We start from the raw sequence: 24005 nt of genomic DNA, 5'->3' as shown, positions 1-24005 counted from the left end.
CCACCGCTCGCCGAGAAGAAAAAAGGCAGGCTCCGCGCCAGGAATGCCCACTGGGAGCTGAGGGCTGAAGCTGGTCGGACCTTCCTCCCCTCCAACGGGAAGGCCGCTCTGACCGCGGTCAGTGTGTGTGCCGACAAGCCCCTGGCAGGTGTGGAGTGCGCTGGACTAGAGAGTTAGCCCAGAAGCCTGCTGAGACTGAAGACAGGGAGGCTGGGGAGCTGGGTCCTTCTCCAGGAATCCCAGCTATTCTTGGCCGGCCAGTGGGAGCTCCTGGAATGCTTCGTGTGTGGCCAGGACAACGAGGCCATTGTGAGCACCGGGGCTCTCCCAGTCTGCAGAGGCCCCCGGCGCCTGCAGCAGCCAGACCTCCAGAGAGGCCCCTGTCATCCTGCGGCCGCAGAGGGTTCTCCATCTGGCCTGGAGGGTGAGTGAGCGAAGGACATTTTGCTTTTTGAAGAGAGCAGTGGGCCCCCTCTCCCCATCTCGACTATACACACCCACAGCTCACTGGGCCCAGCTAGGACAAAGAAGAACATGGTTGCCCCTCCCTAGCATCCATGCCCACCTGCTCTCACTGGACACTGGTCCAAGGAAGCTGCTCCCCTGCTCACTTGCTGGGAGCACCTCTTTATTCCAACACCCCCTCCCCCCCAAAAAAAACAGGGCCCAGCAGGTCTGCACTGGTCTCCTTGTTCTGGGTCCTGACTCTCCTGAGGTTTGAGACTCTGGTACCCAAACCATACAAGCTTCCTGCAGGCAGGGCCTCTGATTAAATAAGACACAACTCTCTAGGGACCAAGTCAGGAGGTCCTGAGGGGAAGGGACAGTCTGGGAAAGTGTCCCAACTTCTCTGCTGAGTTTGGCAGCCTTCCTGGTTGTCCAGTGCTGTGGCCTTGGGGACAGGAAGTGCACCTTTGGGGCAGAGACAAAATCCCCAAGGCCTGGGGAGGAATGAGTCCCTGGGGAAAGGGCCATGGGGTCTGGGACCCTTTTTAGCTTCTCGTTGAGTTGATCCCACAACGGTCAATGTCTCGGGACTTCCCTGGTGGTCCAGTGGTTAAGACTCTGCGCTTCCCCTGCAGGGGGAAAGGGGTTTGAGCCCTGGTTGGGAAATGAGATCCTGAATGCAACATCTTGACAGTGCAAACACATCCTCCAGGGAACAAACGCAGACCACCTTTCTTGCCTGGGCTTCTGTGGGGAGGCTCAGAGGCTTGTCTGCCCTTGGGGCAGGGGACACACAGTGGCTATGAAGGCACTCACTAAGAGGTGGGAGGCATCTTCAGAACAGGGCGCCCCCTGAGTTGGCGTGCCAGCAGCCCATCCAGGGCAGCTCTGTGGCCCAGCGGCCCGAGGTGATTGTCTGGAGTTTGGCCTGGTCGAGGCGCCAGTAGCTGTCGTCTCTGAAGAAGATGATGGAGCCGTCGGGCCTGGGTAGGACGCCACTGACCTCCTCGGGGACACCACCCCAGTCCTGCAGGCCTCGGGGGTAGTAGGGCTCCACCTGCAGCCCTCCTCGGGCCAGCACGTAGTAGTGAGTGCCTTTGAAGAGGATGAGGCGGTGCAGAGGAGGGAAGAAGAAGGCAGCATCGGGGTGGCGGGGCAGGCCCCCCTCCCGGCACAGCTGTGGGGAGCCCCACACCGGCTTGGGGCCCTGGAACCTCCAGCATCGACTCCCTGTGGGATGTTGGAAGAGCCAGGGTGAGTTTGTTGCTCTCGCCCTCTGTCTCTGTACCCCATCCCTATCCCCCCACACCCCTATTCCCCATCAAGTTGAAGCCCCAGCTGGTTAGTATTCATGATAACCAAAACGGATCAGTGATAAACCGCAGAGGAGGAACTGCTGTGGCCTCAACTTCCAGCAGGTGTCAGCAGAGGGCGGGGAGCGCTGAAGGACCCTCCCCATCCCTGGCAGGAAGCACGGCCCCTCCCAGGTGAGTAAGGACTTCCTGCAAGGCCAAGGTCTTCCTCCAAGGCCATTACTACCAACAGTTCTGTGAGGGTGGGGATTTTTGTTTCGATCACTACTGTATCCCCACACCTCCAACCCAGGGTGCAGAAGGCACTCAGGATTGGTCGAATCAATAAACTGTATTTTCTCACGTCACATACTACACAGTCCTCAGACATTATGTCCTTTTAATCCTCCTTTCCCAACAAGGCTTCCCCATTCAACAAATTCAAACTCCAAGAGTGGTGCTGGAGAAGACTCTTGAGAGTCCTTTGGACTGCAAGGAGGTCCATCCAGTCCATCCGAAAGGAAATCAGTCCTGAATATTCATTGGAAGGACTGATGCTGAAACTGAAGCTCCAATAGTTTGGCCACCTGATGCGAGGAGCTGACTCATAGGAAAAGACTCTGATGCTGGGAAATATTGAGAGCAGGAGGAGAAGGGGACGACAGAAGAGGAGATGGTTGGATGGCATCACCGACTCAATGGACATGAGTTTGAGCAAACTCTGGGGGATACTGAAGGACAGGGAGGCCTGGCGGGCTGCAGTCTGTGGGTTCACAAACAGTTGGACATGACTTGGCAACTGAACAACAACAACGAGTTAAGTGACATGCCCAGCCTCACACAGCTAGGGTTCTAAAAAAAGTTCATTCTTCCGCTGTATTGCAGAGCTCAGAGCTGTCCTCTGCCTCCCTCGTCTCTGAAACGCTTCCACTCTCTCTCCTGGGACAACCTTGGCACCTGTGCCTCCCAATCCATCACTAGAGGAATCTCCTGGGAGAGTTCCTGGGGCCGCTGGTTCAAATTGCAATCGAGATTCCTTCCCTCTTTTGACCTTGGGTAGATTCCTCCCCCGCTAGGACTTAATTTTCTCCTCTGCCTCAGGGCTGGTACCTTTGAAGAAGTAGAAGTCTCCATCCTCCAATGACACGGCGGCAGCCTCGATGTGGGGGGGCAGCCCCGCCCACCTTTCCCGCAGTGGGCGGGGCTCTGAGACATTGCCGTCAGCTGTCACCTCCCAGAATTGGTTCCCTTGAAAAACGTACAGGCGCTGTTGTCCGTCTGCTCGGAGCCAAGAGAGAGTTGAGGAGTGACCGTCAGCCTCCTGCCTTCCTTCCAGGGGAGGTGCTTCCCTAGGGCCCAGCTTCCCAAACTGATGAGACAGGACCCAGCAGAGAGGATGCCGTGTGCACAGCTGGGACGGAAGGGAAAATGCAGGAGGGAGCAGGGTTTTGCTCGGCGTGGGCTTGCTACCCTGTGGAATGCTTGTGACTTGGGATTTCTGGATTTTATAACTGCCACCCTCCCAACCTTGTACTTCAGTTCCGGAGACCCCTGGAGATGCTGCAGGGAGGAAAGAAGAAAGCGAGGCACCGGTGGGACCATCTTACCTACAGTGATGGCATCGAAGGAAGAATGGCAATATTTAGGACCTCGGGTTTCCGGGCGCCTTCCCTGGAGTCTGAGGGGGTCCCAGGCCTCAAAGTCAGTGAACAGCTTTCCCGGCAGCTGGGTGGCCACTGAGCCCCCCTGGGGCTTCCCTTGGTAGGGGAAGGAGGAGGAGGGAAGCAGGAAAGAACACACTGGTTGGCGGGGAGGTGTTGAGAGCTCAAGGCCTCCCCCGTGGTTTATTTCATTATCTGACAGGTGCAGGGAAGGAGAGCAGGGGTGGGTGCTGCAGGTTAAGAGTTATCCTTGGTTGTTGGTGTTAACTATAGCATCAAACACTTAAGTCCTCTTTCCTACCCCACAGTCTGTGAAAGAGTAAAATTGGAGTGGGGAAACAAATAAGGGTTTGGAACTAAGAAGGGCAGAGGGTCCTCTTTCCTGAGTCCTGAACAATGCAGATAGCAGGAGCGCAGAGTTCAGGGGCCCACGCTGTGATGATGACCACAGTGATAATTACATCACTGCACTTGTGAGAAGGCGGCAGAGTCCAACAAGCTTAGAATTTGGCTTTAGTTCCTGAATCCTGGTCTGCACCTTCCTAGCTATGTGACCTTGGACAAGTTATCTAACCTTTCTGAGCCCTATTCTCTTCATTTGTGGATAAAAAGATACTTACTTCTTGGGTGTGTTAAGTGCCTGGCCCATGGTAGACACTCATGAAATATCAGCTGCTATTATTATGTTTGTGTAGATTTCTTGGGCTACAAAGCATGTTCATAGGCACTAGAACAACAGCCCTGTGGGGGTAAGCAGGGCCGAAATTATTCCCCCCTTCCTTTTTTTTAAGGTAAAATTGAGGATTCTGACAGAGGAAATGCTTTGCCCATGAGCAACTGCTAGTCTGATATGAAATGGAGACTTGATCCCAGGGATCCTGGCCCTGTCCACGGCCCCCACGTACTCAGGGACGCAGCCCCCCAGGCCGAAGCAGGCCTTGGGTCCAGATAGTCTCCGGGCAGCAGCACCGGTCAGTTCATTCTGGGGAAGACCTTGCCTAAGTCCACCGCCAGGCAGACCCAGGCTCAGGGGCGAGGGGCCGGGGGTTGGGTGGGAAGAGTGGGCATCAACGTCATGGAGGAGAAAGTTTCGAAGAGAGCCACTGGAGCTGGGAGCAGGAATAACGGGGTGAGGGTGGGAGTGCTGGTGGAGGCGTATGAGAGGAACTGCGTGGCCGGGGGTTGGGCAGGAACAGACAATTGGAACGCAGAGGAGCGCTGTGCCCAGGAATGGGTCGAGATGCTAGAGACCAGGCGTAGGGAAGCAGCAGAGCGGGAGATGAGGTTTTTCTTCGAGGCGAGCCTGAAGCTGCAGATCGGGAAGGACCAGCGATGGGGAAACCAGTTTCCTGCGCTTAGGAGGGAGTAATCCTATTTGAAGAGCCGGCGTCAGAGCCTTGGGGGTCCCGGGCGGGTGGGGGGGAGGGGCTCAGGGGGCGGGTAAGGGAGCAGGGGCTTGCACGCCGGAGGGTCTCACCATACAGGCTCTGCACGGCCAGCACGTCGTCCCAACTGAGCAGCGCGTCGCGGCCCAGCCTCTTGTAGTAGGGCGCCATGAGCGCGCGCGGCGCGGCCGAGTGGGTCAGGCCGAGCGTGTGGCCGATCTCGTGCGCCAGCACCACAAACAGGTTGCGGCCGCGCCGGCGGCTCAGGGACCAGCGCTCGTCTCGGTCGAAGTGCGCTTCCCCGCGGCGGGGCAGGAAGGCGTGCGCCAGGGCGCCTCCTGCAGGCGGCGCGGAGAGTCAGGGGCAGCCGGCTCCTCTGACACCCCCCTCTACCCTGAGCAAACGCTGTTGGCGTGGGTGTGGGGGCTTTTCTGATGGGTGATTTCCCTTCTAATTGAGTCTGGCAGAGGCGGAAGTGTGGAGCAACGAACAGATGACTAGGCTGTGGGTCTGGACGCCTCGGAGGCAGCGTGGTGTGCAAAGAGCATGGGGCCAAACTGCCTGGCTTGCAGTCCTGGTTTTAACCACTTATCCTACCTGCCGTGACCTGGGCAGAGAGCTTAAGGCCTTTGTGTCTTAGCTTTTAGATCCGAGAAATGAGAATGTTGACTAAGAGAGTCGATCCTCGCGGGGCTGTTCTGAAGATTAAAAAAGGATGTGCGCACAGCCCATAGGGCTTCCCAGGTGGTGCTAAAGTACCCGCCTGCCAATGCGGGAGACATAAAAGACGGGTTGATTCCTGGGCGGGGAAGATCCCCTGGAGAAGGGCATGGCAACCCACTCCAGTATTCTTGCCTGGAGAATCCCCATGGACAGAGGAGCCTGGCGGGCTACAAAGAGTCAGACACGGCTGAGCCCACCACACAGTGCACGCGTATGTCACATGTAACACTTGGAGCCTGCTGTGGGTAATAACTACTACTTACTTTTGAAGAGATGTAGGGTTAGGGATCAGTGGTTACCCCAGAAGGGGCATAATGAGACTTCTGGGGTATTGCTAATGTTGTTTCTTCATCTGGGTGCTGGGTTTGTTTATGGGGAGGTATAGGCTTCTTTATTAAGAAGTATATATAGGGGAATTCCCCGGAAGTCCAGTGGTTAGGATTTGATTCCTGTCAGAGAACTAAGGTAACTAAGAGCCTGCATGCCTCTGAGTGCAGCCAAAAAAGAAAAAAAAAATACTTGCATTCATTTATTCTTGCCTTCCCTCTGCGGGTCTCTGCTTCCCTGTTTCTAACAGGCGTGAGCAGAGGGAGATGGGCTGGATCAGTCATTCTCAAGCTTATAGCAGGGCCCTTATGCAGTTTTGTACTTTCTAGAGCCCTATCCCCTCAGAATTCACTTTCCCCAAGGGTCAGCAATCAGCACTGCAATGATGCTGGCTTAGAAGCCCATTGAAAGTCCTTCTGACATGGCCTTCTTAGAACCCAGGCCAGCAGGGACTCCCAACAATGAGTTAAGGGAGGCCTCCCAGCAGGCCTCCCAACAAAAGTTGGGAGGTTGCCATTACAGGGAGCCTCCAGGGGCATGGAGAGCTGGCCTTGAGGAGGAATGTGTGTGTGTGTGTGTGTGTGTGTGTGTGTGTGTGTGTGTGTGCACTCCCGCTAAGTCATGTCTGATTCTTTGTGACCCTATGGACTGTAGCCCGCGAGGCTCCTGTGTCCATGGGATTCTCTAGGCAAGAACACTGGAGTGGGTTGCCATGCCCTCCTCCAGGGAATCTTCCTGGCCAGGGATCAAACCTACGTCTCTTACGTCTCCTGGATTGGCAGGTGGATTCTTTACCTCTTTGCCAACTGGTAAGCCAGCGTAGGAGGCATACTTGCTTCTAATTTTGAACATGCCTCAAGTTGTTCTGGGCCATGTAAGCCCTTACTGTGTAACCCTCACCGTGATCCTGGAAGACAGATGGGCGGGTTTCAAAGGGAGAAGACATAATCTCGAACGAACACCAGTTTCAAATCAGAGAGCTGACTCCCAGTCCAGTGCTGTCTTAGCAACCAGACTCCACCTGGGTACGGCTATCAGCGTCTCATGGCGATATTGTGGGTGAAGGGAGTTACACGGAAGCACATGTGAGTGGTACATGTGGATTCTTGTAAAGCCGGGATTTCTCCCAGTCCTCCCTGAGTCCCAGGAGCAGGGCTTGGAAGTGGGTTTTGCTGAGTGGGCTTAATGGAAAGTAGGAGGGTACGGGGGAGGTGGGGGCCCAAGTTCCCAGGCCACACAGGGTTTAAGTCCTGAAGGGGTCTAATGAGGTCTCCTTGCCTCCCTAGCAGAGAGGAGATACATAGACAACCTGTATTCAGGTCATGAAGGCCAGTACTGGGCAGACCCGGATAAGGGCAGTTTACGTTATAACTAAAGGGTAGTAAGCCTTTAGTTTGGGGGCCAAACAGAAGAGTCTGGGCTGTGACTGTGTGAAGCAGGCAGCATGGAGGGGACAGAATGTCCCTTGCCCTGCATCAGTGACTGTACAGTGCACGGTGGGAGAGTAGGGATGGAGCTGTGGTGGCCTCCAGGTGTTTTTAGAGCCTTGGTCTAAGGGAACATCCACTCCTGGAGAACGAGAGAGGCACCGGCCTGACAGGACGCAGGGTATGGAGGACAGGACCCCAGGAGGTTCTCCCAGTAGAGATAATACTCCTTAGAGCTTGCAAAACACTTTCCATGCAGAACCTCATGTGGCCAACCCTTCAGCCATGTGGTACCTAAGAGAGTAGGGACCACTGTTCCCATTCTACAGGTGGGAAGACTGAGGGTTCTCTGGAGGGGACTGCAGCCTGGCCACGCCTAAAGGAGGAGCAAACCCTCCACTGCCTTCTCTCCAGACTGCCTCTCCTAGTTGGGGGTCTCCCTCCTGCCCTGTAGGAGAGAGGCTCAGCGTCAGCACCTGGGCCATCAAAGGCGTTGCTCAGCCCGTCGTTGTGGTCCCCTTGGAAGAAGGCGAGGCGGATGTCAGCAGGGCCTGTGACCGGGGCCTCCCAGAACTCCAGCGCCGAGACGTTGCTCCACAGCTGGAAGGCGGCTCGCACGGCCCCCCGGACTGCGGGCTCTGGCAGGTGCTGGGGCCAGTTCACCAGGCGGTAGGCGAGATGCCGTTTGTACCACTTGTTGCCTGCCACCCAGAGAGGCTGCGTCAGCCACAGCTGCTGCAGAGTCTGGGGCTGGCCCCATGGGCCCTTTGGATGGGGAGATGGGCCCTCCTCCAGGAAGTCCCTGAAGTGATGAAGGAGACACAGCCTTGGCCCTGGGAAGCCCCCCGCTGGTGGAGACACTGCGCTCAGACTGACAAAGCGACCCTTATCCTGCACAGTCCCTAGTCCAGTGGCTTGGCATGGGGAGGTTCCCATGTGATGGGGGATGTGGAGCCTCGACTCAGGAAGGGTCCCCAACCTCAAGGACTCTCGAGTCTGGGGTCACCTTCCCCAGCATCTAGACTAAGCTTGAATACTGAGCCACACCTCTTGCTGGTGGCAGATCCCAGCCCCTGCCTACCGTAGAGGGCGGAGGAAGGGGGGCCATAGGGGCCACAACCGCGACTCCCCTCTGCCCCTCCTCTTCCCCACCCCTCTCACTCTCCTGCTGTCTCCCCTTTCCCGTGCCCCCGGGCCTGCCGCTGACAAGGCACCACAAGGCCCATTTATTTGAGGTCCTTCTCTGACCCCCGGCCCTTCCCCCTCACTTCCTCAGGGACTCTGCAGAGCTCTGAGGTGAAAACAAATAAGAACAAAGAGTGTGTTCTGTCACTGACCCAGACAAATTTTTCCATTTCCACTCAGTGAAGAGTTCTTATTCCTTTGCCCCAAACTGCAGTTCCTCCCTGAGGCCGGAGACTCTGACCTCTCGCCTGAGTCCCAAGTCAACCAAGTCCCTCTGCAGCTCATCGGGCATCCAGGAACAGGGTGCTCAGAAGGTCCAGCTCCCAGAGTTTGCCATGGGCTATTTCTAAGCCCTGCAAGCTCAGGGACTGAGATTGTGACTCCCAAGTGGAAGACTCGTGGCTCAGACGCAGGACTCCTGGGAGTGCACGAGAATCACGTTGTCTTTTGGGTCTCAGTGTCCTGCATTAGTGGTAAAGAACCCGCCTGCCAATGCAGGAGACACAAGAGATGCAGATTTGATCCCTGGGTCGGGAAGATTCCCTGGAGGAGGGCACAGAAAGCCACTCCAGTACTCTCGCCTGGAGAATCCCATGGACAGAGGAGCCTGGGCGGGCTATAGTCGCAAAGAGTTGGACACGACTGAAGCGACTTAGCACTCACACCTGTCCCAAATGGACCAGAGCATGGGTGATGAGTGGGCAGGGCATGCCTGACTGTGGTGGAGGACAGCCCCCTCTCTCCTTGGAGGGGGGACCAGGTGAGGGTTCAGACCTCCTGTCCTCTTGTCCTGGGGCTGTCCTTGCCTGAACCAGGCAGAAGGTGGGAAGTCATGGGTGTTTGGCCATCTCCTTGTCCATCTCTCTGCTCTGTTTTACAGACTGAGACCAGGAGGAAGGGACTCAGAATGAGTGAGTAGGGACTTCCCTATTCATCCAGGAATCAAGACTCTGCCCTCCCCACAAAGGGGGCATGGGTTCGATCCCTGGTTGGGGAACTAAGATCCTGAATGTGGCATGGCATGGCCAAAAAAACAACAAACAAAAACAGAAAAAAATAAAGATAAAACCTCTTAAGAAAAAAAGAAACTTGAGTAGCTTGGCCCTGAGCCCAGGCCCCAGCACTGATAAGCAGGCACATTGGCTAAGACTCAAGGCTTATAAATTTGCCTCAACATCACTTCTTTGCATCACAGCAGGGGCCCTGCAACAGCTGAAATTCTCCTGACTTCTTGGGAGAGCAGAAGAGCTCAACGCCCTCTCCCGCCTCTCCACCCCTCCACACCCCACTGTCCCTTCTCCCACCCCGGAGCCAAGCTCCATGCAAGGCCGCCTCCTGGGCCTGTAGGGCCTGGCGGCCACCCAACCTCTCCCAGCCAGTGAGCAACCCTCAGGGAGGGAAGAGGGAAGGATCTAAGGAAGGGAGGGGACCCAGGAGGGCAGAGGAAGGCCTGGAGTCCAGAGGCGCCGCCTGAGGCTTCACTCTATGCCAGGAACGCTTCCCTTTGACACTTTCACTGGGCACCGGATAGGCTGGCGTTGGGCTCCTCCCTACCCTGCTATGCGTGAGCCGCTCTCAGACTCTCCCCTGCCACCTTCAAGCTTCTAGAAAAGTATGAGGCAAATCCTCCTGCCTTTTTGCAGCGAGGGGAGCCCCTCACTCCGTGGGCAAGAAGTGGGGAGGCTAGGGAGGACAAACAGAAATGGGAATTGAGAGAAAATGACCAATTGTCCTGAGGAGCAGAGCTGGGTGAGGGGCAGGGGAGCAAGGAGCCACCGGGCCAGCAGCCTGAGCCTTTACCCACTGTCTTCTTCTAGGTGTGTATCCTTGAAGCAGGTTGGCCACTTGGGATCCCCATCCCAAACTCCTGGCCAGGCAGGGCTGGTTTCCATGGTGACCCTCAGGCCACCAGTCGCACCTGGCATCGCAGCCCCTACACCTTTGCCCCAAAATCCAAAAAGGAGGAGGGAGGGAAAAAGAGATGGGGAAGGGCAGAGAACAAGACTCCTTGCTTGGGAGGACCTTGAAGTTCTGATTCCCAACAGGGAACTGATATTATGGAGAGAACATGGGTTAACATCCCAGAGCTTCTACTTACAACCTCAAATATCAAATTATTTGAATCTTTCCAAGCCTAAGTTTCTTTACTTGCAAAGTGGGGTTGGTAAGATTCACCTCCTGGTAAAAGTGAAATAGCAAATGGAAAAGCAACACGAAGCTGCCTGGTATGTGATGGGCGCTCAATCAGTATCCCCGCTCCTTCCTTTTATATCCCCGATACATCCCCCGGGGCCTTCACCTGCATCAGCTCTGGGCGGTTTCGGGAGCATTGAAAATCAGGCCTGTAGGCACAGGGGGGACTGGGTGCTTGGAATGAGGTTGCTGGATTCAGCAAAATGAAAATATGGAACATCTAGATCCATGTGAACTTTGGATAAACAGCAAATACGTTTTTTTTTTTAGTATCAGTATGTGAAAACAAAACAATTACTTGTTGTTCATCTGAAATTCAAATTTAAATGGGCATCCTGTGTTTTATCTGGCAACCCTGGAGCCCAACTTCATCAGTACAGCACTCATCCATACCATGGAAAGTCACGGGCCTAGAAACCCACATCATTTTTTATGCACCTACCCATGTTCTGGGGTTTTTCACATCTGGTGATCATTTAATCCTCCCAATGACAAGAAGGCTTGGCTACTGTGTGGCCCTGGGAGAGTTGCCCAAGCTCTTGGTCCCTCATTTTCCCCATCTGTAAACTGAGGGTGATAAGGGGACCCATCTCATACAGTTGTTATTGAATAAAATGAGTTAATCCATGTAGAACCATCCTTGGCACATCATCAAAGCTCAGTAGCCCACCAGGCTCCTCTTTCCATGGAATTCTCCAGGCAAGAATACTGGAGTGGTTTGCCGTCTCCTTCTCCAGGGTAACTGCCCAACAAGGATGTACTGTACAGCAAAGGCAACTCTGCTTAGTGTTATGTGGCACCCTGGGTGGGAGGGGAGTTTGGAGGAGGATGGATACATGTACATGTACGTCTGGCTCCCTTTGTATGTATGGCGGAGTCCCTTCTCTGTTCACCTGAAGCTGTCACAACATTGTTAATCCACTATACTCCAATACAAGATAAAAAGGTAAAAAAAAAAAGAATGCTTCAAATTGGATAGTGATAAACGAACTCCATCAGCTCCTCCCTTGGGGCATGAGAAGATGAGATGCTTGCCTAGAGGCAGCCTCCCTGCGCCCAGGTCTGTCCTGAGTGCCCCGGAGGCATCACTTCAATTCTCTGGCACACCAGCTCTAGCCTGGGCGTGTCACTATTGAGACTGTCTGGGGCCCCATTTTCCACTGTAGTCTCACGACAAGTCCCTTCCCCTTGGTAATCAGGGCCTCTCCTTCACAGGTGTTCCAGGTGAGGAAACAGAGCCAAGTGACACAGCCCAGGTCACACAAGTAAACTCAGAGCCCCAGATCCATCCAGGGATGCTGCTCCAGCTCACACTGCTCCTCCATTCTGCCTCATCCTTCCCCTCCGCTGTCCAGAAGCGCGGGGGGCTGCAGAACATGCTGACTCCGAGGACGTCTTGACTGCAGAGTCCGGACCCCCCACTGCTCCTCTCTGTTCTACCAGGAATGCGTTCGGGCAGCACTGGGCACCGAGAGGGGCCACACGTGTGGACACAGTGGAAGCGGATTGGCAAACATCTGGAAACACCCATCCTCTGACAGCTGAGGGGAACGGCCCACAATTTCCTTACAAATCAGCTAAGAAAAAAAAAAAAAAGCATGCCTTCTGTTCTGTTCCTAATAGATATTGTCAGTCAAAGTTGTTCACGCAAATTAAAAGAGGCAATGCCCCTAAGTGCTCATAGTAAAATTAATAATAGATGAGAACCTGACTGAGCAACCTCGTCTTGTTAGAAGTCTTGAAAACTGCAAAAAACTGATCAGAGAAAATTAGACTTAGTACAGACAAGACGTTACAATTACACACTGTCAAACTTGTTATTGACGAAGAATTGACAAGAACCAAATCTTCTTCATAAATCTTAGATCTGTAACATCTGATCCTGGAAGACTGGATTTGGACAAAGAAGGAGAAAGTGGAGGAGGAAAAAGAAGGGAAGAAAAATCCCCAAGACTACACAAAGAGAAGCACAGTGGCAAAAACTGTGACGTGAAAATGTGTAAAATAGACAAATTCGAAGAGTCAGGAAGGAGGTTGATCAGTGTTGCCAACACAGCTGGGGGGCAGGGGAATGTTACAGACTGTTTCCTTGTTGGGATGGGGTTTCTTCTTGAAGGGATGGAAATATTCTGAAATGAGATTGTGGCGACGGTTGCACAATGCTGTGAATATAATAAAAATCACTGAATTGTTCACTTTAAGTGGGTAAATTGTATGGTATGTGAACTGTATTTCCATAATGCTGTAAAAAAAAAAAAAAAGTGCCGTGGCCAACATAAAACTGATCGATGAATCACACCTTTTGTTGAATAATTCTTAAGAAAAAAGAATCGATTTGGATGAAAACGACTTTAGTCAAATATAAATATGGCGATGGTTTAACTGCCATACATAGCATATTGATGAAGGAATTAAGTGGGCTTGATGTGGTTTGCTCTGGAAAATACCTGCACAATGAAAGTTCATCAATGTAGGCATCATTCTGGTTTAAATGTCTGTGTTCACAAACATGAGCTTTGGGTTGAGAGGTCCCAGTTGCCCTCCTTAAGGAAGAGAGGTTATTGACAGAGCCTGGTCCAAGGTTGAGAAGTATTTTGCTGACTACCAGGGAATTCCAAGCCACCTAGGTTTTAACAGTACTTACCTTGCCTTGCAAAGCGTTTCTTACGCCTCATTTTGGCCCGGCGTCCAGCAAAGAGGGCGCTGACTCTCTCGGTCCAAGGCATCTGGCTGTCAGTATCTGCCACCCCGCAACGGGGCTGCATCATCTGACGCAGGGTGGGGGGGTCCAGCACCCCGCTGACGGGCAGCTGGGACACCCACTGGAACTCCCTGTTAGGAAGAACTGAGATAAAGGACCACAGCGGGAGGCTGGCTGGTGCAGGGGAAGGCAAGGAGCTTCCCTGGAGATAGCAGGTGGTGGGGGACGGGGGAGGGAGCCATGAGCATGACCTCCTGGGCACAGGTGGGAGACCAGCCTTCCAGGAGGAAAGCAGAGGTGACCCAAACTTTGCATGCCAGCATCACTGAGTCCTCCACATCCCTCTGTCTTACCTGATGGCATTACTGAACCGCGTGGAGGAAGGTCTACTGGGGCCCTGGTCGCTGAGATATCCGTACTTCTCCAGGAATGCCTGGGGGAGAGACGAACATCAGCTTTCCCCACAATGTAGCATCCTTTCCCCTTCCTGAGTCTCCCAGGGTCCATGGCAGAAACTTCACGTCCAGGCTCATCCTATTCCCAACCGGGTCTATCAGCAATAGGAGAAAGAATCCTGGCATCAGAGTCAGAACCTGGACTCAGTTCCTGGCCACCACTGATGAGCTGGATATAGTTCTTTTTCTAATTAATTTATTAAAACAATTTACTGTTTATTTATTTGGCGGCACTGGGTGTCAGTTGCAACACACAGGATCTTTAGTTGCCACCTATGAACTCTTCAGCATGTGGGATCTAGTTCCCTGACCAGGGTTCAAACCCAGGCCCCCTGCACTGGAGCACAGAGTCTTACCCACTGGACCACCAGGGATGTCCATGGATATAATTCTTGGAGGCCAGTAGAGAGAAGTGTGTGACTCACTGCCCATACCTATCACCAGTCCAGCCCCTCAGGCAAATGAGGCACTGGGCTTCCTGTTTGCCCTTCTCATGGATAAAGTCCCATCAGTGGATTAAAAAAAAAAAAAAAGCCACCTCAGCTCCTGAATTCTTATATAGACACATCGACTCTTCATTTTATCCCTCTTTGCTATGTTACCTATCCAGAAACAATTTTTTGTCTCTCTTGTTCTCTTTGCTGTATTTCTTAACTCAGATCAACTCCGGTCATAGCCGTTGCTTCCAGGAAAAGGTACAAGTTGGGAACAAAATCACACTAAGTAAGCAGCCCCTAAACCTTTGCAGGTATCCTGCCTCCTTTTTGAGGATTTCATTACCTCGATCTCCAGCAACCTCTACATCCTCTTCTCAATACAGCCCTGCTCCATAAGGAGCCCTCGTTCCAGACAAACTCTTTCCAAGTCCATTTTATTGTTTTTCTGTGCTAATTTATCGGTATTTCAGCACTACCGTTTCCCTCTTTCTCTTTGCATGCTGGTGGTGGTTTAGTCGCTAATTTGTGTCTGAGTGACCTCATGGACTGTAGCCCGCCAGGCTCCTCTGTCCATGGGATTTCCCAGGCAAGAATACCAGAGTGGGTTGCCATTCCATTCTCCAGTCTTTGCATAAGTACACTGTTCGGGGTTGCACCTTGGATTAAAGGAGCTCTAGGGGCTTAATCTGGAAGACTATGGCTTAAACTAGTGTGGCATTATAGAACAGCCGCTAGGCTTAGAATCAAGAATCTGTTCCCCACCATGATTCTGCTGGGTGGCCAGGGACCTCTCTGAGCTTCCATTTCTTCACCCACAACGTGAGAACAGAAATAACCCCACCGGATTCTCAGAAGGATTAAACACAGTACTGTCCATCTAGCATAGTTGTCTGGTATATAGTGAACACGCAATACACAGTTGATCTGGCTGATCGACCTTAGTGGGGAAATCAACAAGAGACTTTTGGAAGGCAACCCCTCTACGAGACAGGAAGTGCTTTGAACAAGGCAGTTGTGCCTCTGTTAATCAGGCCCTCCATCTCAGACTTGCCTCACTCCAGCCAGGTGCCCGGTTCTCTTCCGTGCCTCTTCCCCCTCCCTCGGGGAGGGTGGAAAGAGTGGCTTTCTACAGGAAGCCAGGGAGGAATTAATGTTTCCTTAGAAGTGGTTTTGCTGGGTGAGTGACCTGGGAGAGACTGAGTCACAGGCCAACAGGGTGGCACTCCTTGTGTTCTTCCCCCTAAACCCACCCAGCCCTTATCAGGGAGTTGGCTCTGGTTCTGGAACTATGAAGCCTTGGACAGAGCGGGGGGGAGAGAGAGGAAGTGCACTAGCGGCGTCTCCTGTTTCCTGGCTGGGCTGCCAGCGCCTGGTACTTCCGGCAGGCAAGGTGGGTGGAGGGCAGGATGGGGCTGGAGGCTTTTTCAGGGGTCTATCAGAGGGGAAGCCCTGGGCTGCCTGCTCTTTGGGAATCTGTGGGTTTCAAGGCAGAGCTGAATTTCCAGCAGGCAGAGCGCGCAAGTATCCAGGACACCAGCCAAGAGACACCAAAAGAATGAGTAAAAGAAATGTTAAGAATCTGACACTTTATATTTCCATAAAAGCACCGAAATGTTATAATGGGGATTATCAGGACTTCAGAACTCCCTTATAGTTATTCTATGTTTAGTATAAATGCGTGCTCAGTCGTGTCCCACTCTTTGCAACCCCATGGATGGTAGCCCGCCAGGCTCCTCTGTCTGTGGGATTCTCCAGGCAAGACTGCAGGAGTGGGTTGCCATTTCCTCCTCCAGGGGTGTTTAATATGCACATATTTTAAAATATTTCAGTTACAGGCAGGGGCCCCTTTATACTGAGTGTCCTCAAGTTCTATCGAGTGGAGGGAGCCCCACATCTCAGGGTGAGGAGGAGGCAGGGCTGAGATGCCCTCTGCTCCTGCAGGTCTCCCTCACCCCCTTCTGTGTGCCCCTTTTGCCATGCCTCAGTTTTCCTCCTGCAAAGCTGAGAGAAACTCCCCTCTCTGCCTGGGAGAAAGAGTAGGGGTGCAGGGCCGGAGGGGCTTCCCAGGTGGCACTAAAGAACCCGCCTGTCGATGCAGGAGACATAAGAGAAGCAGCTTCCATCCCTGGCTTGAAAGATGTCCTGGAGGAAGGCATGGCAACCTGATCCAGTATCCCTGCCTGGAGAATTCCACGGACAGAGGAGCCTGGCAGGCTACAGTCCATGGGGTCACAAAGAGTCAGACACAACTGAAGTGACTTAGCATGCATGCACGCAGGTGACAGCGTGGCCAAGAGACGCCAGGAGAAAACGTAGGCTTGGGGGGCTGTGCTGTGCGCTCTCAGGGGCTCCCTGAGCTGCCCCTGGGATCACCCCTGTCCCCCTTCACGGAGGCCATGCCCCAGAGCTCCTCTCTGCCTCGCAGTTCAAACATCAGGTTTTCTCTCTGCCCTGTCCTCACCCTATCATGTCCCCCATGGAGCCCAGGGCTGGAGCTGCAAGAAGAGGAAGCTGGAGGGCTGTGTGCCTCCATGATTCACCCTCTCAGGTCTCAAAGTTTGTGCCAACCTGCCTCACCCACTCACTCAGGGCTGGGGCCGCTTGCCTGGGGAGTTGCCTCCATAAAGCCCTGGGAGTGACTGTGGTGTCTGAGAAAAAGGAAAATGGTTCTCCCCAGACCCAGAAAGCTGAGAGGGATCAGAATTTCAGGGGTTCGAGTCCTTCATCTGTCCTGACTTGTCCTAGGAGGGTGTGTCGAGCCCAGTCCACCCAGTGCCTGAAGGCAGGGAAAGTTCTGGCCACTTCTGAGCAGGGCAAGACTAGCGGTAAGGTGTAGCAAATGAATCCCAGAGCTCTGAGTCATGAGCCGGGCAGGGCAAGGGCCGTGGACTGAGCACTTGAACTTTATTCTTGGTGCTGCGGGGAACTGTGTGTCCTTAAGCAAGTCCTGTGCCTCTCTGGTTTCAGTTTCCTCTTCTATAAAACGAGGGGGTTGCAAGACCTCCCTGGTGGTCCAGTGACTAAGATTCCATGCTCCCAAAGCAGGGGGCCTGGGTTGGATCCCTGGTCAGGAAACTAGATCCCACACAATGCAGCAAAGACCCAGTGCAGCCAAATAAATAAATATTAAAAGAAATAAAGTGAGGGGATTGGATTAGAGCTAAGAACTATGCCAGTTCCTTCTATTATTGTAGTCTTGCTTCTGCAACTGATTAGCTGTGTGAACTATCTGACAGTTACTCAACCTTTCTGTGCCCCCAAAATATGAAATGGGGTTAGGAATACTGCCTTCTGTTTTTCACAGGAGCATTGTGAAAATCCAGTAAGAGGAAGCTTTGGGAAGGTTTTATGATAGTTGTGTCATTAAAAATGTTATTTTCCCCTTTACAGACACAGAATTTTATTGCTGGAAGGGTCCTTTGGTAGATGAGTTGAGGAGGGACCAGCTCACAGTCTCATGTCCACACAGTGGCCGGGACATCTTCCATATCAAAGAATTGCAAGGACTTCTCTGGTGGCCCACTGGTTAAGAATCTGGCTGACAATGCAGGGGACACTTGTTTGATCCCTGGTCAAGGAACTAAGATCCCACATGCCGCGGAGCAACTAAGCCTGTGAGCCACAACTACTGAGCCTGAATGCCACAACTAAAGAAAAGTCTGTGCACCGCAGCAAAAGACCCTGCACGCTGCAACGGAGACCCGATACTGCCAAAGAAAGAAATAATTTAAAAAAGAACTGCAGCAGCAAATATGAAACAAAGAACTTGGAAAATTGCAAAATGGCAAGCTCATGCAGAAACCACATTGCTTTACCTATGATCTTTTCCTTCCCATATTGTGTTTCCTCTTGATTTTAATCTTTCTATAGTGACTGTGCGTGATTCTTGCTTATCATCCAATACATCTGTAGCCCTATTAGCTAAGTCAAGATGCAGGGGGTGATAGCTGTCTTTCTGTCTTGGCCTGCATGCTAAGGCGCTTCAGTCGCGTCTGTTTGTGACCTTACAGACTATAGCCTGCCAGGCTCCTCTGTCCATGGGATTCTCCAGGCAAGAATACTGCAGGGGGTTGCCATGCCCCTCTCCCGTGGATCTTCCCAACCCAAGGATCAAGCCTGTGTCTCTTATGTCTCCTGCACTGGCAGGCGGGTTCTTTACCGCTAGAGCCATCTGGGAAGCCCAAGCCCTCTCTTGGCACATTCCATGAATAAACATATTTTCTGGTCATCAGGAGCACAGGGAGCTCTTGCCTATTGCAAAGTTTTCAGGGCACCTGATTTTCCTTGAGCGTCACAATTACCTCGCAAGAACATAGGCAGGACAGGTGTTGTTATTCCCATTCTAAACATGAGAAAAGTAAGTTTCAAGGGAGTACAGCGTCTCACATGCTGTGCTGTGCTTAGTCATTCAGTCGTGTCTGACTCTTTGAAACCCCTGGACTGTGGCCCTCCAGGCTCCTCTGTCCACAGGGATTCTCCAGGCAAGAATACTGGAGTGGCTTGCCATGCCCTTCTCCAGGGGATCTTTCCAACTCAGGGACTGAACCCGGGTCTCCCGCATTGCAGGCGGATTCTTTACCAGCTGAGCCACCAGGGAAGTCCACAGGGTCTCATACTTGAATCGAAATTCTCGAAAACCTATCCCAGGAAGTCTTATTTCACATTTAAACAAGTGACTCAGATGCTTTAAAACTGAAGGATCCGAGTCCAGCCTGCTCTGGCTCCTGGGAGACGGCCCTCAGATTTAAAAAGGTAAAACTGGGGGCGTTTCTAGCTAGATTCCTTCTGTCTCCTCTGCAAGCAGGAGCAGAGGGAAGAGGCTGCTTAGGCAGGGAACTCTGGCTTTCAAGAAAAAGGCTGGGATCACATCTCCCATGACATCCAAAGGGGCCATCTGACAAGCCACAAGCATTCTACAGCACTCAAGTATGTTCTTCACAAAGGCAAACATCTGCTTCCAGAATTCACTGCTTTTGCTCTGACTTCTGGAACCTACTGAAGGCCTCAGGGCAGTGGGACCAGCTTGGCCCTTTTCCTTTATTTTGGGGGAAGACCTCCCCTTCTCTTCTGACTCCCTTCCTCTGCTCCTCCTTTCCCTTGTTCCTGGTTCAATATTCACAGAGTTCTGTCTAGGTATAACCTAGATACCTCTTACCGTAATCCCCATGCTTTCTTTCACTTTCCATCCTTAAGGAAGTTGGAAAACATTAACTGCCCACTCTCCAGCCACATCCCATCTTGTTATTTTTTTCTAATGTCAAATAACCAGACTGTATGGAGCCATAGTCCTCACTGGATGTGGGGTTAAGTTTAAGGCATAAAATAATGTCCCAATTTGGGGACCTCCCCGGTGTCCAGTGGCTAAGACTCCACTCTCCCAGTGCACAAGGCCTGGGTTCAATCCCTGGACAAGGAATTAAGATGCTGAATGCTGCAACTAAGACGTGGCACAGCCAAATAGATATAAAAATATTAAAACAAAGAAGGCACCAAGGAAGGTTGTGTTTAGGGAGAGTTATCCAATAGTCTCTCTCTTCCGTGTCCCTGCTTCCAACATCCAGCTTTCACTAGACGTCTTGTTTTTTTCAGGCTGGCTCGACAACTGCTTTTCCATCAACTCTTGGTCCTCTGAGACCCTTCAGAGCCTCTTGTGCACCCTGTGAGTCACAGAGCGGAGGTCTTGGGAACGGCTTCCACACCCAGGCTTCTGGGTTTCTGACTCACATGAAGTCAGGCGAATGGCTCTAGGGTATGAGAAACAGACACTGCATCTGGGGGAGGATATTCCACAGAAGCTCCAAAGTCTCCCCGGAGAGACAAATTACCCAGCTCCCTGTTGCACCCGCGCACTGGGAGTAGCTACACAGATATGGAAGGCAGGTCCTGGACACACTGCCTGGTTGTTCTAAAGAAAGTCCAAGCAATGCATGGTAGACAGACAGATCCCTTGGGACAGTCTGTGCTGCCCGAGAACAGGACAGGGCCTGGCTGGGAATGGGAGGGGGGCCGGGGTGGTGATGTCATTCATTAACTCTCTGTCTGGCAACTCAGCAATGGAGGCACTTCCTATTCATTAACGCTGTGAGCAGTCCTGGTTTTCCTAAGTGGGCAACAATAACCTCGTTCACAATGCAGCTTTGTAAGCAGTCAGACCCCTCCCAGGCAAAGCCCACTCCGGAAAACCCTTGATTTTATTTCTTTGTGTGCACACAGGGGACACACAGAGCCATGCGTGCAGGGCACAGGAATATACATAGGACTTCCCCGGTGGGCCAGTGGTTAAGAATCTGCCTGCCAGTGCAGCAGACCCGGGTTCCATCCCTGGCCAAGGATGAACCCCCCTGCTGCGGGGCACCTAAGACTGTGCCCACGAACACTGAAGCCTGGATGCCCTAGAGCCTGTGTTCTAGAACAAGAGAAGCCACTACAATGAGAGGCTCTAGCACTGCACACAGAGAGCAGTCCCCAGTCACCGAAACTAGAGAAAGCCCACATGCAGCAAGGGAGACGCAGCGGAGCCAAAATAAATATAAAGTCTTTAAAAAAAAAGAAGCGATGCCATGCAACTTCTTAGTCTAGGTCATAAAGACACACACCTTCTGCTTCCTTTACTCTCCTCTCTCTCAACACTCAGCCTGGAGACCCCACTACCATGTTTGGAGGTAGCCCAAACTAGCCCACAGACAGAGACCACGGGGATAGGCCCACATGGAGAGGAACGGAGGCCCCCAGCTGACAGCAAGCAGCAACTGCCAGACAGGTGAGTAAGCAGCCTTCAGATGGTTCCATCTCCGGATGCTGCAGAGCACACACAAGCTGCCCTCATGGGCCTTGTTTGAAATTCTAACCCACAGTAGCTATGAACACAATAAATGGTTCTTTTACTTCACTGAAATTTGAAGTAATCTGTAACGTAGCTATAGTAACTGCAATACCATCTCTTAGGGATCACAGCCTTGCTGTCAAATGCTGAAAATAGTTGCCTTACATATTATGTCCTGTGTTACTGCTCTAGGAAAACTAGTCACCAAACCAGGACTTTACTCTGAAGCTCTGTTCCCCTGGTGGCTCAGATGGTAAAGAATCTGCTTGCAGGGCAGGAGATCTGAGTTTGATCCCTGGGTCAGGAATATCCCCTGGAGAAGGGAGTGGCAACCCACTTCAGTATTCTTGTCTGGATAGAGGAGCCTAGAATAGAGAAGCCTGGCAGGCTACGGTCCAGGGGGTCACAACTTTCTACAATAACACCAACAAGAACAACATTGAGAGCAATTTTCTTTGATAAACTGTTTTCTACATACTAGGCACCGTGCTGAGCCTAGAACGCATTTCACATACATTATCTCATGAAACCACACCAAAATCTTGTGGAATAGGCATTACTAACCCCATTATACAGAAAAGAAAACCAAGGCTTAATAGAGGTTAAATAATTAAATAATTAAATTAATAGAGGTTAAATAATTTACATGTGGTTTTTTTGTACATAGGTCTGTCTGACACTGAAGCCCATGCAATTGATCATATACAGAAACACATATAGACATACGAACACAACGCACTTTGCATACATATTTATGCATATAGGGACCACACCTATTGCACATTTCCAGAGTTCTTCATGCTTTTAAAAATATCTCTTGTTCTCAGAGGTAACAAAAAAAGTCTCTTTCATTCAATTATGTTAAATAGATGGAAAGAGACTCAGTCTGCTAGATATTATGTTTCCCAAGCACACCCCAAGATGAAATTCTCTCCATCTGGGGCCACCACAGGCATGGGCGGCAGTGAGACAGTCTCTATTCTCCTGCCAAGGATTGCCTGGGACCTGGACTTGGGAGGAGATGGGGTGGGACTCTTAACAAGACTTGGCTTGGTCCGCGGAAGCCTTCTCCTGGGGCCAGAAGGACTCGGCACTTGATATTGTAAGACACGTCAGAGAAACAAAGTGATTCTTCAATGTGCAAAAGCAGAGAGCACAGAGCAAGAGACCAGTGCTTAGAAGGGGAGGGAGTGAAGGAGTTGGAGGACCCTCATGGATGTGGGGCCATTTCCAAATATTTCAGAGCAGTGATGGGAGCCGGCTGGTGGAAGGCAGAGCGGTTCGGAGGTGGCCCTCCTCATTCTGCAGAGTTCTTACTTTTGGAGATTCTCCCTCTTCTAGGGGAGGGGAGTGAGGATACTGAGAAGCTTGCATCTGGCAGTTTCTGGGCAGGAATGATGCTATTAGAGGAGTAAGAGTCTCAGGGCAGAGTGCTGGGCTCAGTCATTTGAAACTAACTTGGATCCCTACTCCTTAAAAATAGCAGAGACTTCAGTTCTAATCCAGGGAAGAGATAAAAACACAGAGATGCTTCTATGGGGAAGAAAGAAATGAAACTGGTATATATTATTACAATCATCTTAATCTAGACGATAGATGCCCCAAATTCATCTCTACCTCCACTTCACAAAAGGTTCCCCTTGTGCCACCTACACCAAGCAGTTGAGTCCAAGGGAGGAAAAATGAGATGCGAAATCTTTAAGGGTCACTTCCACCTCCCCACCCACCTTTCTCAAGTTCAGTCCTGAAGCATTGTTTAAAGCTCCTTAGAAACAACTCAAGAGTATGCTACTCTTGGGGCGTCCCTGGTGGCTCAGGGGTAAAGAATCTGCCTGCCAAGGCAGGAGGCATGGGTTCCATCACTGATCCCAGAAGAGCCCTCATGCATGGGAGCAACTGAAGCCCCTGCGCCGCAACTACTAGCGCCTGGGAACCGCGCAACTACTGGAGGGAGCCCTCCGCACCCCTCCGCTCTCTAGATCCTGTGCTCAGCGACAGAAGCCAACGCAATGAGGAGAAGCCGGCACGCGACAACTAGAGAGTAGCCCCCCGCTCCCCAAAACTAGAGAAAAGCCCGGCTCAGCAAGGAAAACCCAGGGAAAGAAGACCCAGCCACAAACAAACAAATAAAAAATTAGTGTTATTATTTTAAAAGAGAATATGCTGCTTTGGGGAATTCAGCCATGGTCCAGTGGTTACGACTCCATGCTTTCACTGTCAAGGGCCGAGGTTCAACCCTTAGTTAAGGAACTTAGATCCCACATGCCCGACAAAGAAAAAAAAAAGAGAGTGCTCCTCTTACCCATTTTAGAGATGGGAAACTAGTTCTGAGCTTGGGCGCTCACCTGTCTCAGCTGGTCAGCGGCAGCACCAGCTCAGGGAGCCAGAGCCTTTCCCAGTGTCGGGGCCCCCCAGCGGTACCCTCTCCCCACCAGTCTGGGAGTCTCAGGAGCGTCTGACTCGGGGAGGGCTCTGGGCGTCGGATGAATGAACTGCTAAATCTCCCCAGCCTAGGCAGTGAGAGACAGTGGCTGCGCCCCAAACTAGGGTGTGGGAGTCCCCTCTTCCTCAGTTCTTGCCTGTCCATCCCATTTTATCGCTGACCCGCTCCCCGTCTCCTGCGAACCCGGTGCGGATCCGCGTGTCCGTGTGGTTTCAGCCCCGGCTTGGGGGCTCGGGATGGGAGGGGAGAGAACGCCGCCCTTCGCGTGCAGGTGTGAAGGGTGAGGAGGACGAGGGAGGGTCACGCCGACGGTCAGCGCAGATGGGGCGGCTGGGTGGCCTGACTGCAAAGTTCGGGCCGGCCCCCAGCGCGCGGACCCTCTCCGCCCGGCTCTCAGCGCGTACCTCCGCCTCCCGGCGCAGCTCCCGGCCTGCGCGCTGGGCGTCCAGGCCGCCCCACAGCAGCAGCGGCAGGACGCGGAGCAGCAGGCCGACCCGCGCGGCCAT

At 52.4% G+C, this 24005-nt stretch overlaps 1 protein-coding gene across 2 annotated transcripts; it reads right to left on the bottom strand.

The window, feature by feature from the left end:
• Positions 1 to 611: 611 nt before the first annotated feature.
• On the bottom strand, positions 612 to 24005 carry MMP28 (matrix metallopeptidase 28). Of its 2 annotated transcripts, XM_052657914.1 has the most exons (8): positions 23904 to 24005; positions 13695 to 13774; positions 13285 to 13472; positions 7739 to 7963; positions 4878 to 5123; positions 3347 to 3496; positions 2850 to 3017; positions 612 to 1677 (listed from the first exon to the last, which is right to left on the bottom strand). In XM_052657914.1, exons 1-8 carry the CDS (start codon positions 24003 to 24005, stop codon positions 1283 to 1285), a joined length of 1554 nt encoding a protein of 517 aa, XP_052513874.1. In that variant the 3' UTR covers positions 612 to 1282. The 2 variants fall into 2 exon arrangements, with proteins under 2 accessions (XP_052513874.1, XP_052513875.1); XM_052657915.1 differs by lacking the exon at positions 23904 to 24005 and having other exon boundaries at positions 13285 to 13485; positions 13695 to 13752.

This window comes from Budorcas taxicolor, chromosome 19 (assembly GCF_023091745.1).
Source record: "Budorcas taxicolor isolate Tak-1 chromosome 19, Takin1.1, whole genome shotgun sequence".
NCBI lineage: Eukaryota > Metazoa > Chordata > Mammalia > Artiodactyla > Bovidae > Budorcas > Budorcas taxicolor.
Note: the sequence above shows the minus strand (reverse complement) of the source record. Positions and strands in the feature narration are given on the sequence as shown.

Coding starts and splice junctions, on each gene's coding strand:
- MMP28 (XM_052657914.1), bottom strand. CDS start 24,005: ATGGCCGCGCGGGTCGGCCTGCTGCTCCGCGTCCTGCCGCTGCTGCTG. Junction 3,497..4,877: donor GGCCGTGCAGAGCCTGTATG/GTGAGACCCTCC, acceptor TCCCCTACCAAG/GGAAGCCCCAGGGGGGCTCA. Junction 3,018..3,346: donor CTTCGATGCCATCACTGTAG/GTAAGATGGTCC, acceptor GGCTCCGAGCAG/ACGGACAACAGCGCCTGTAC.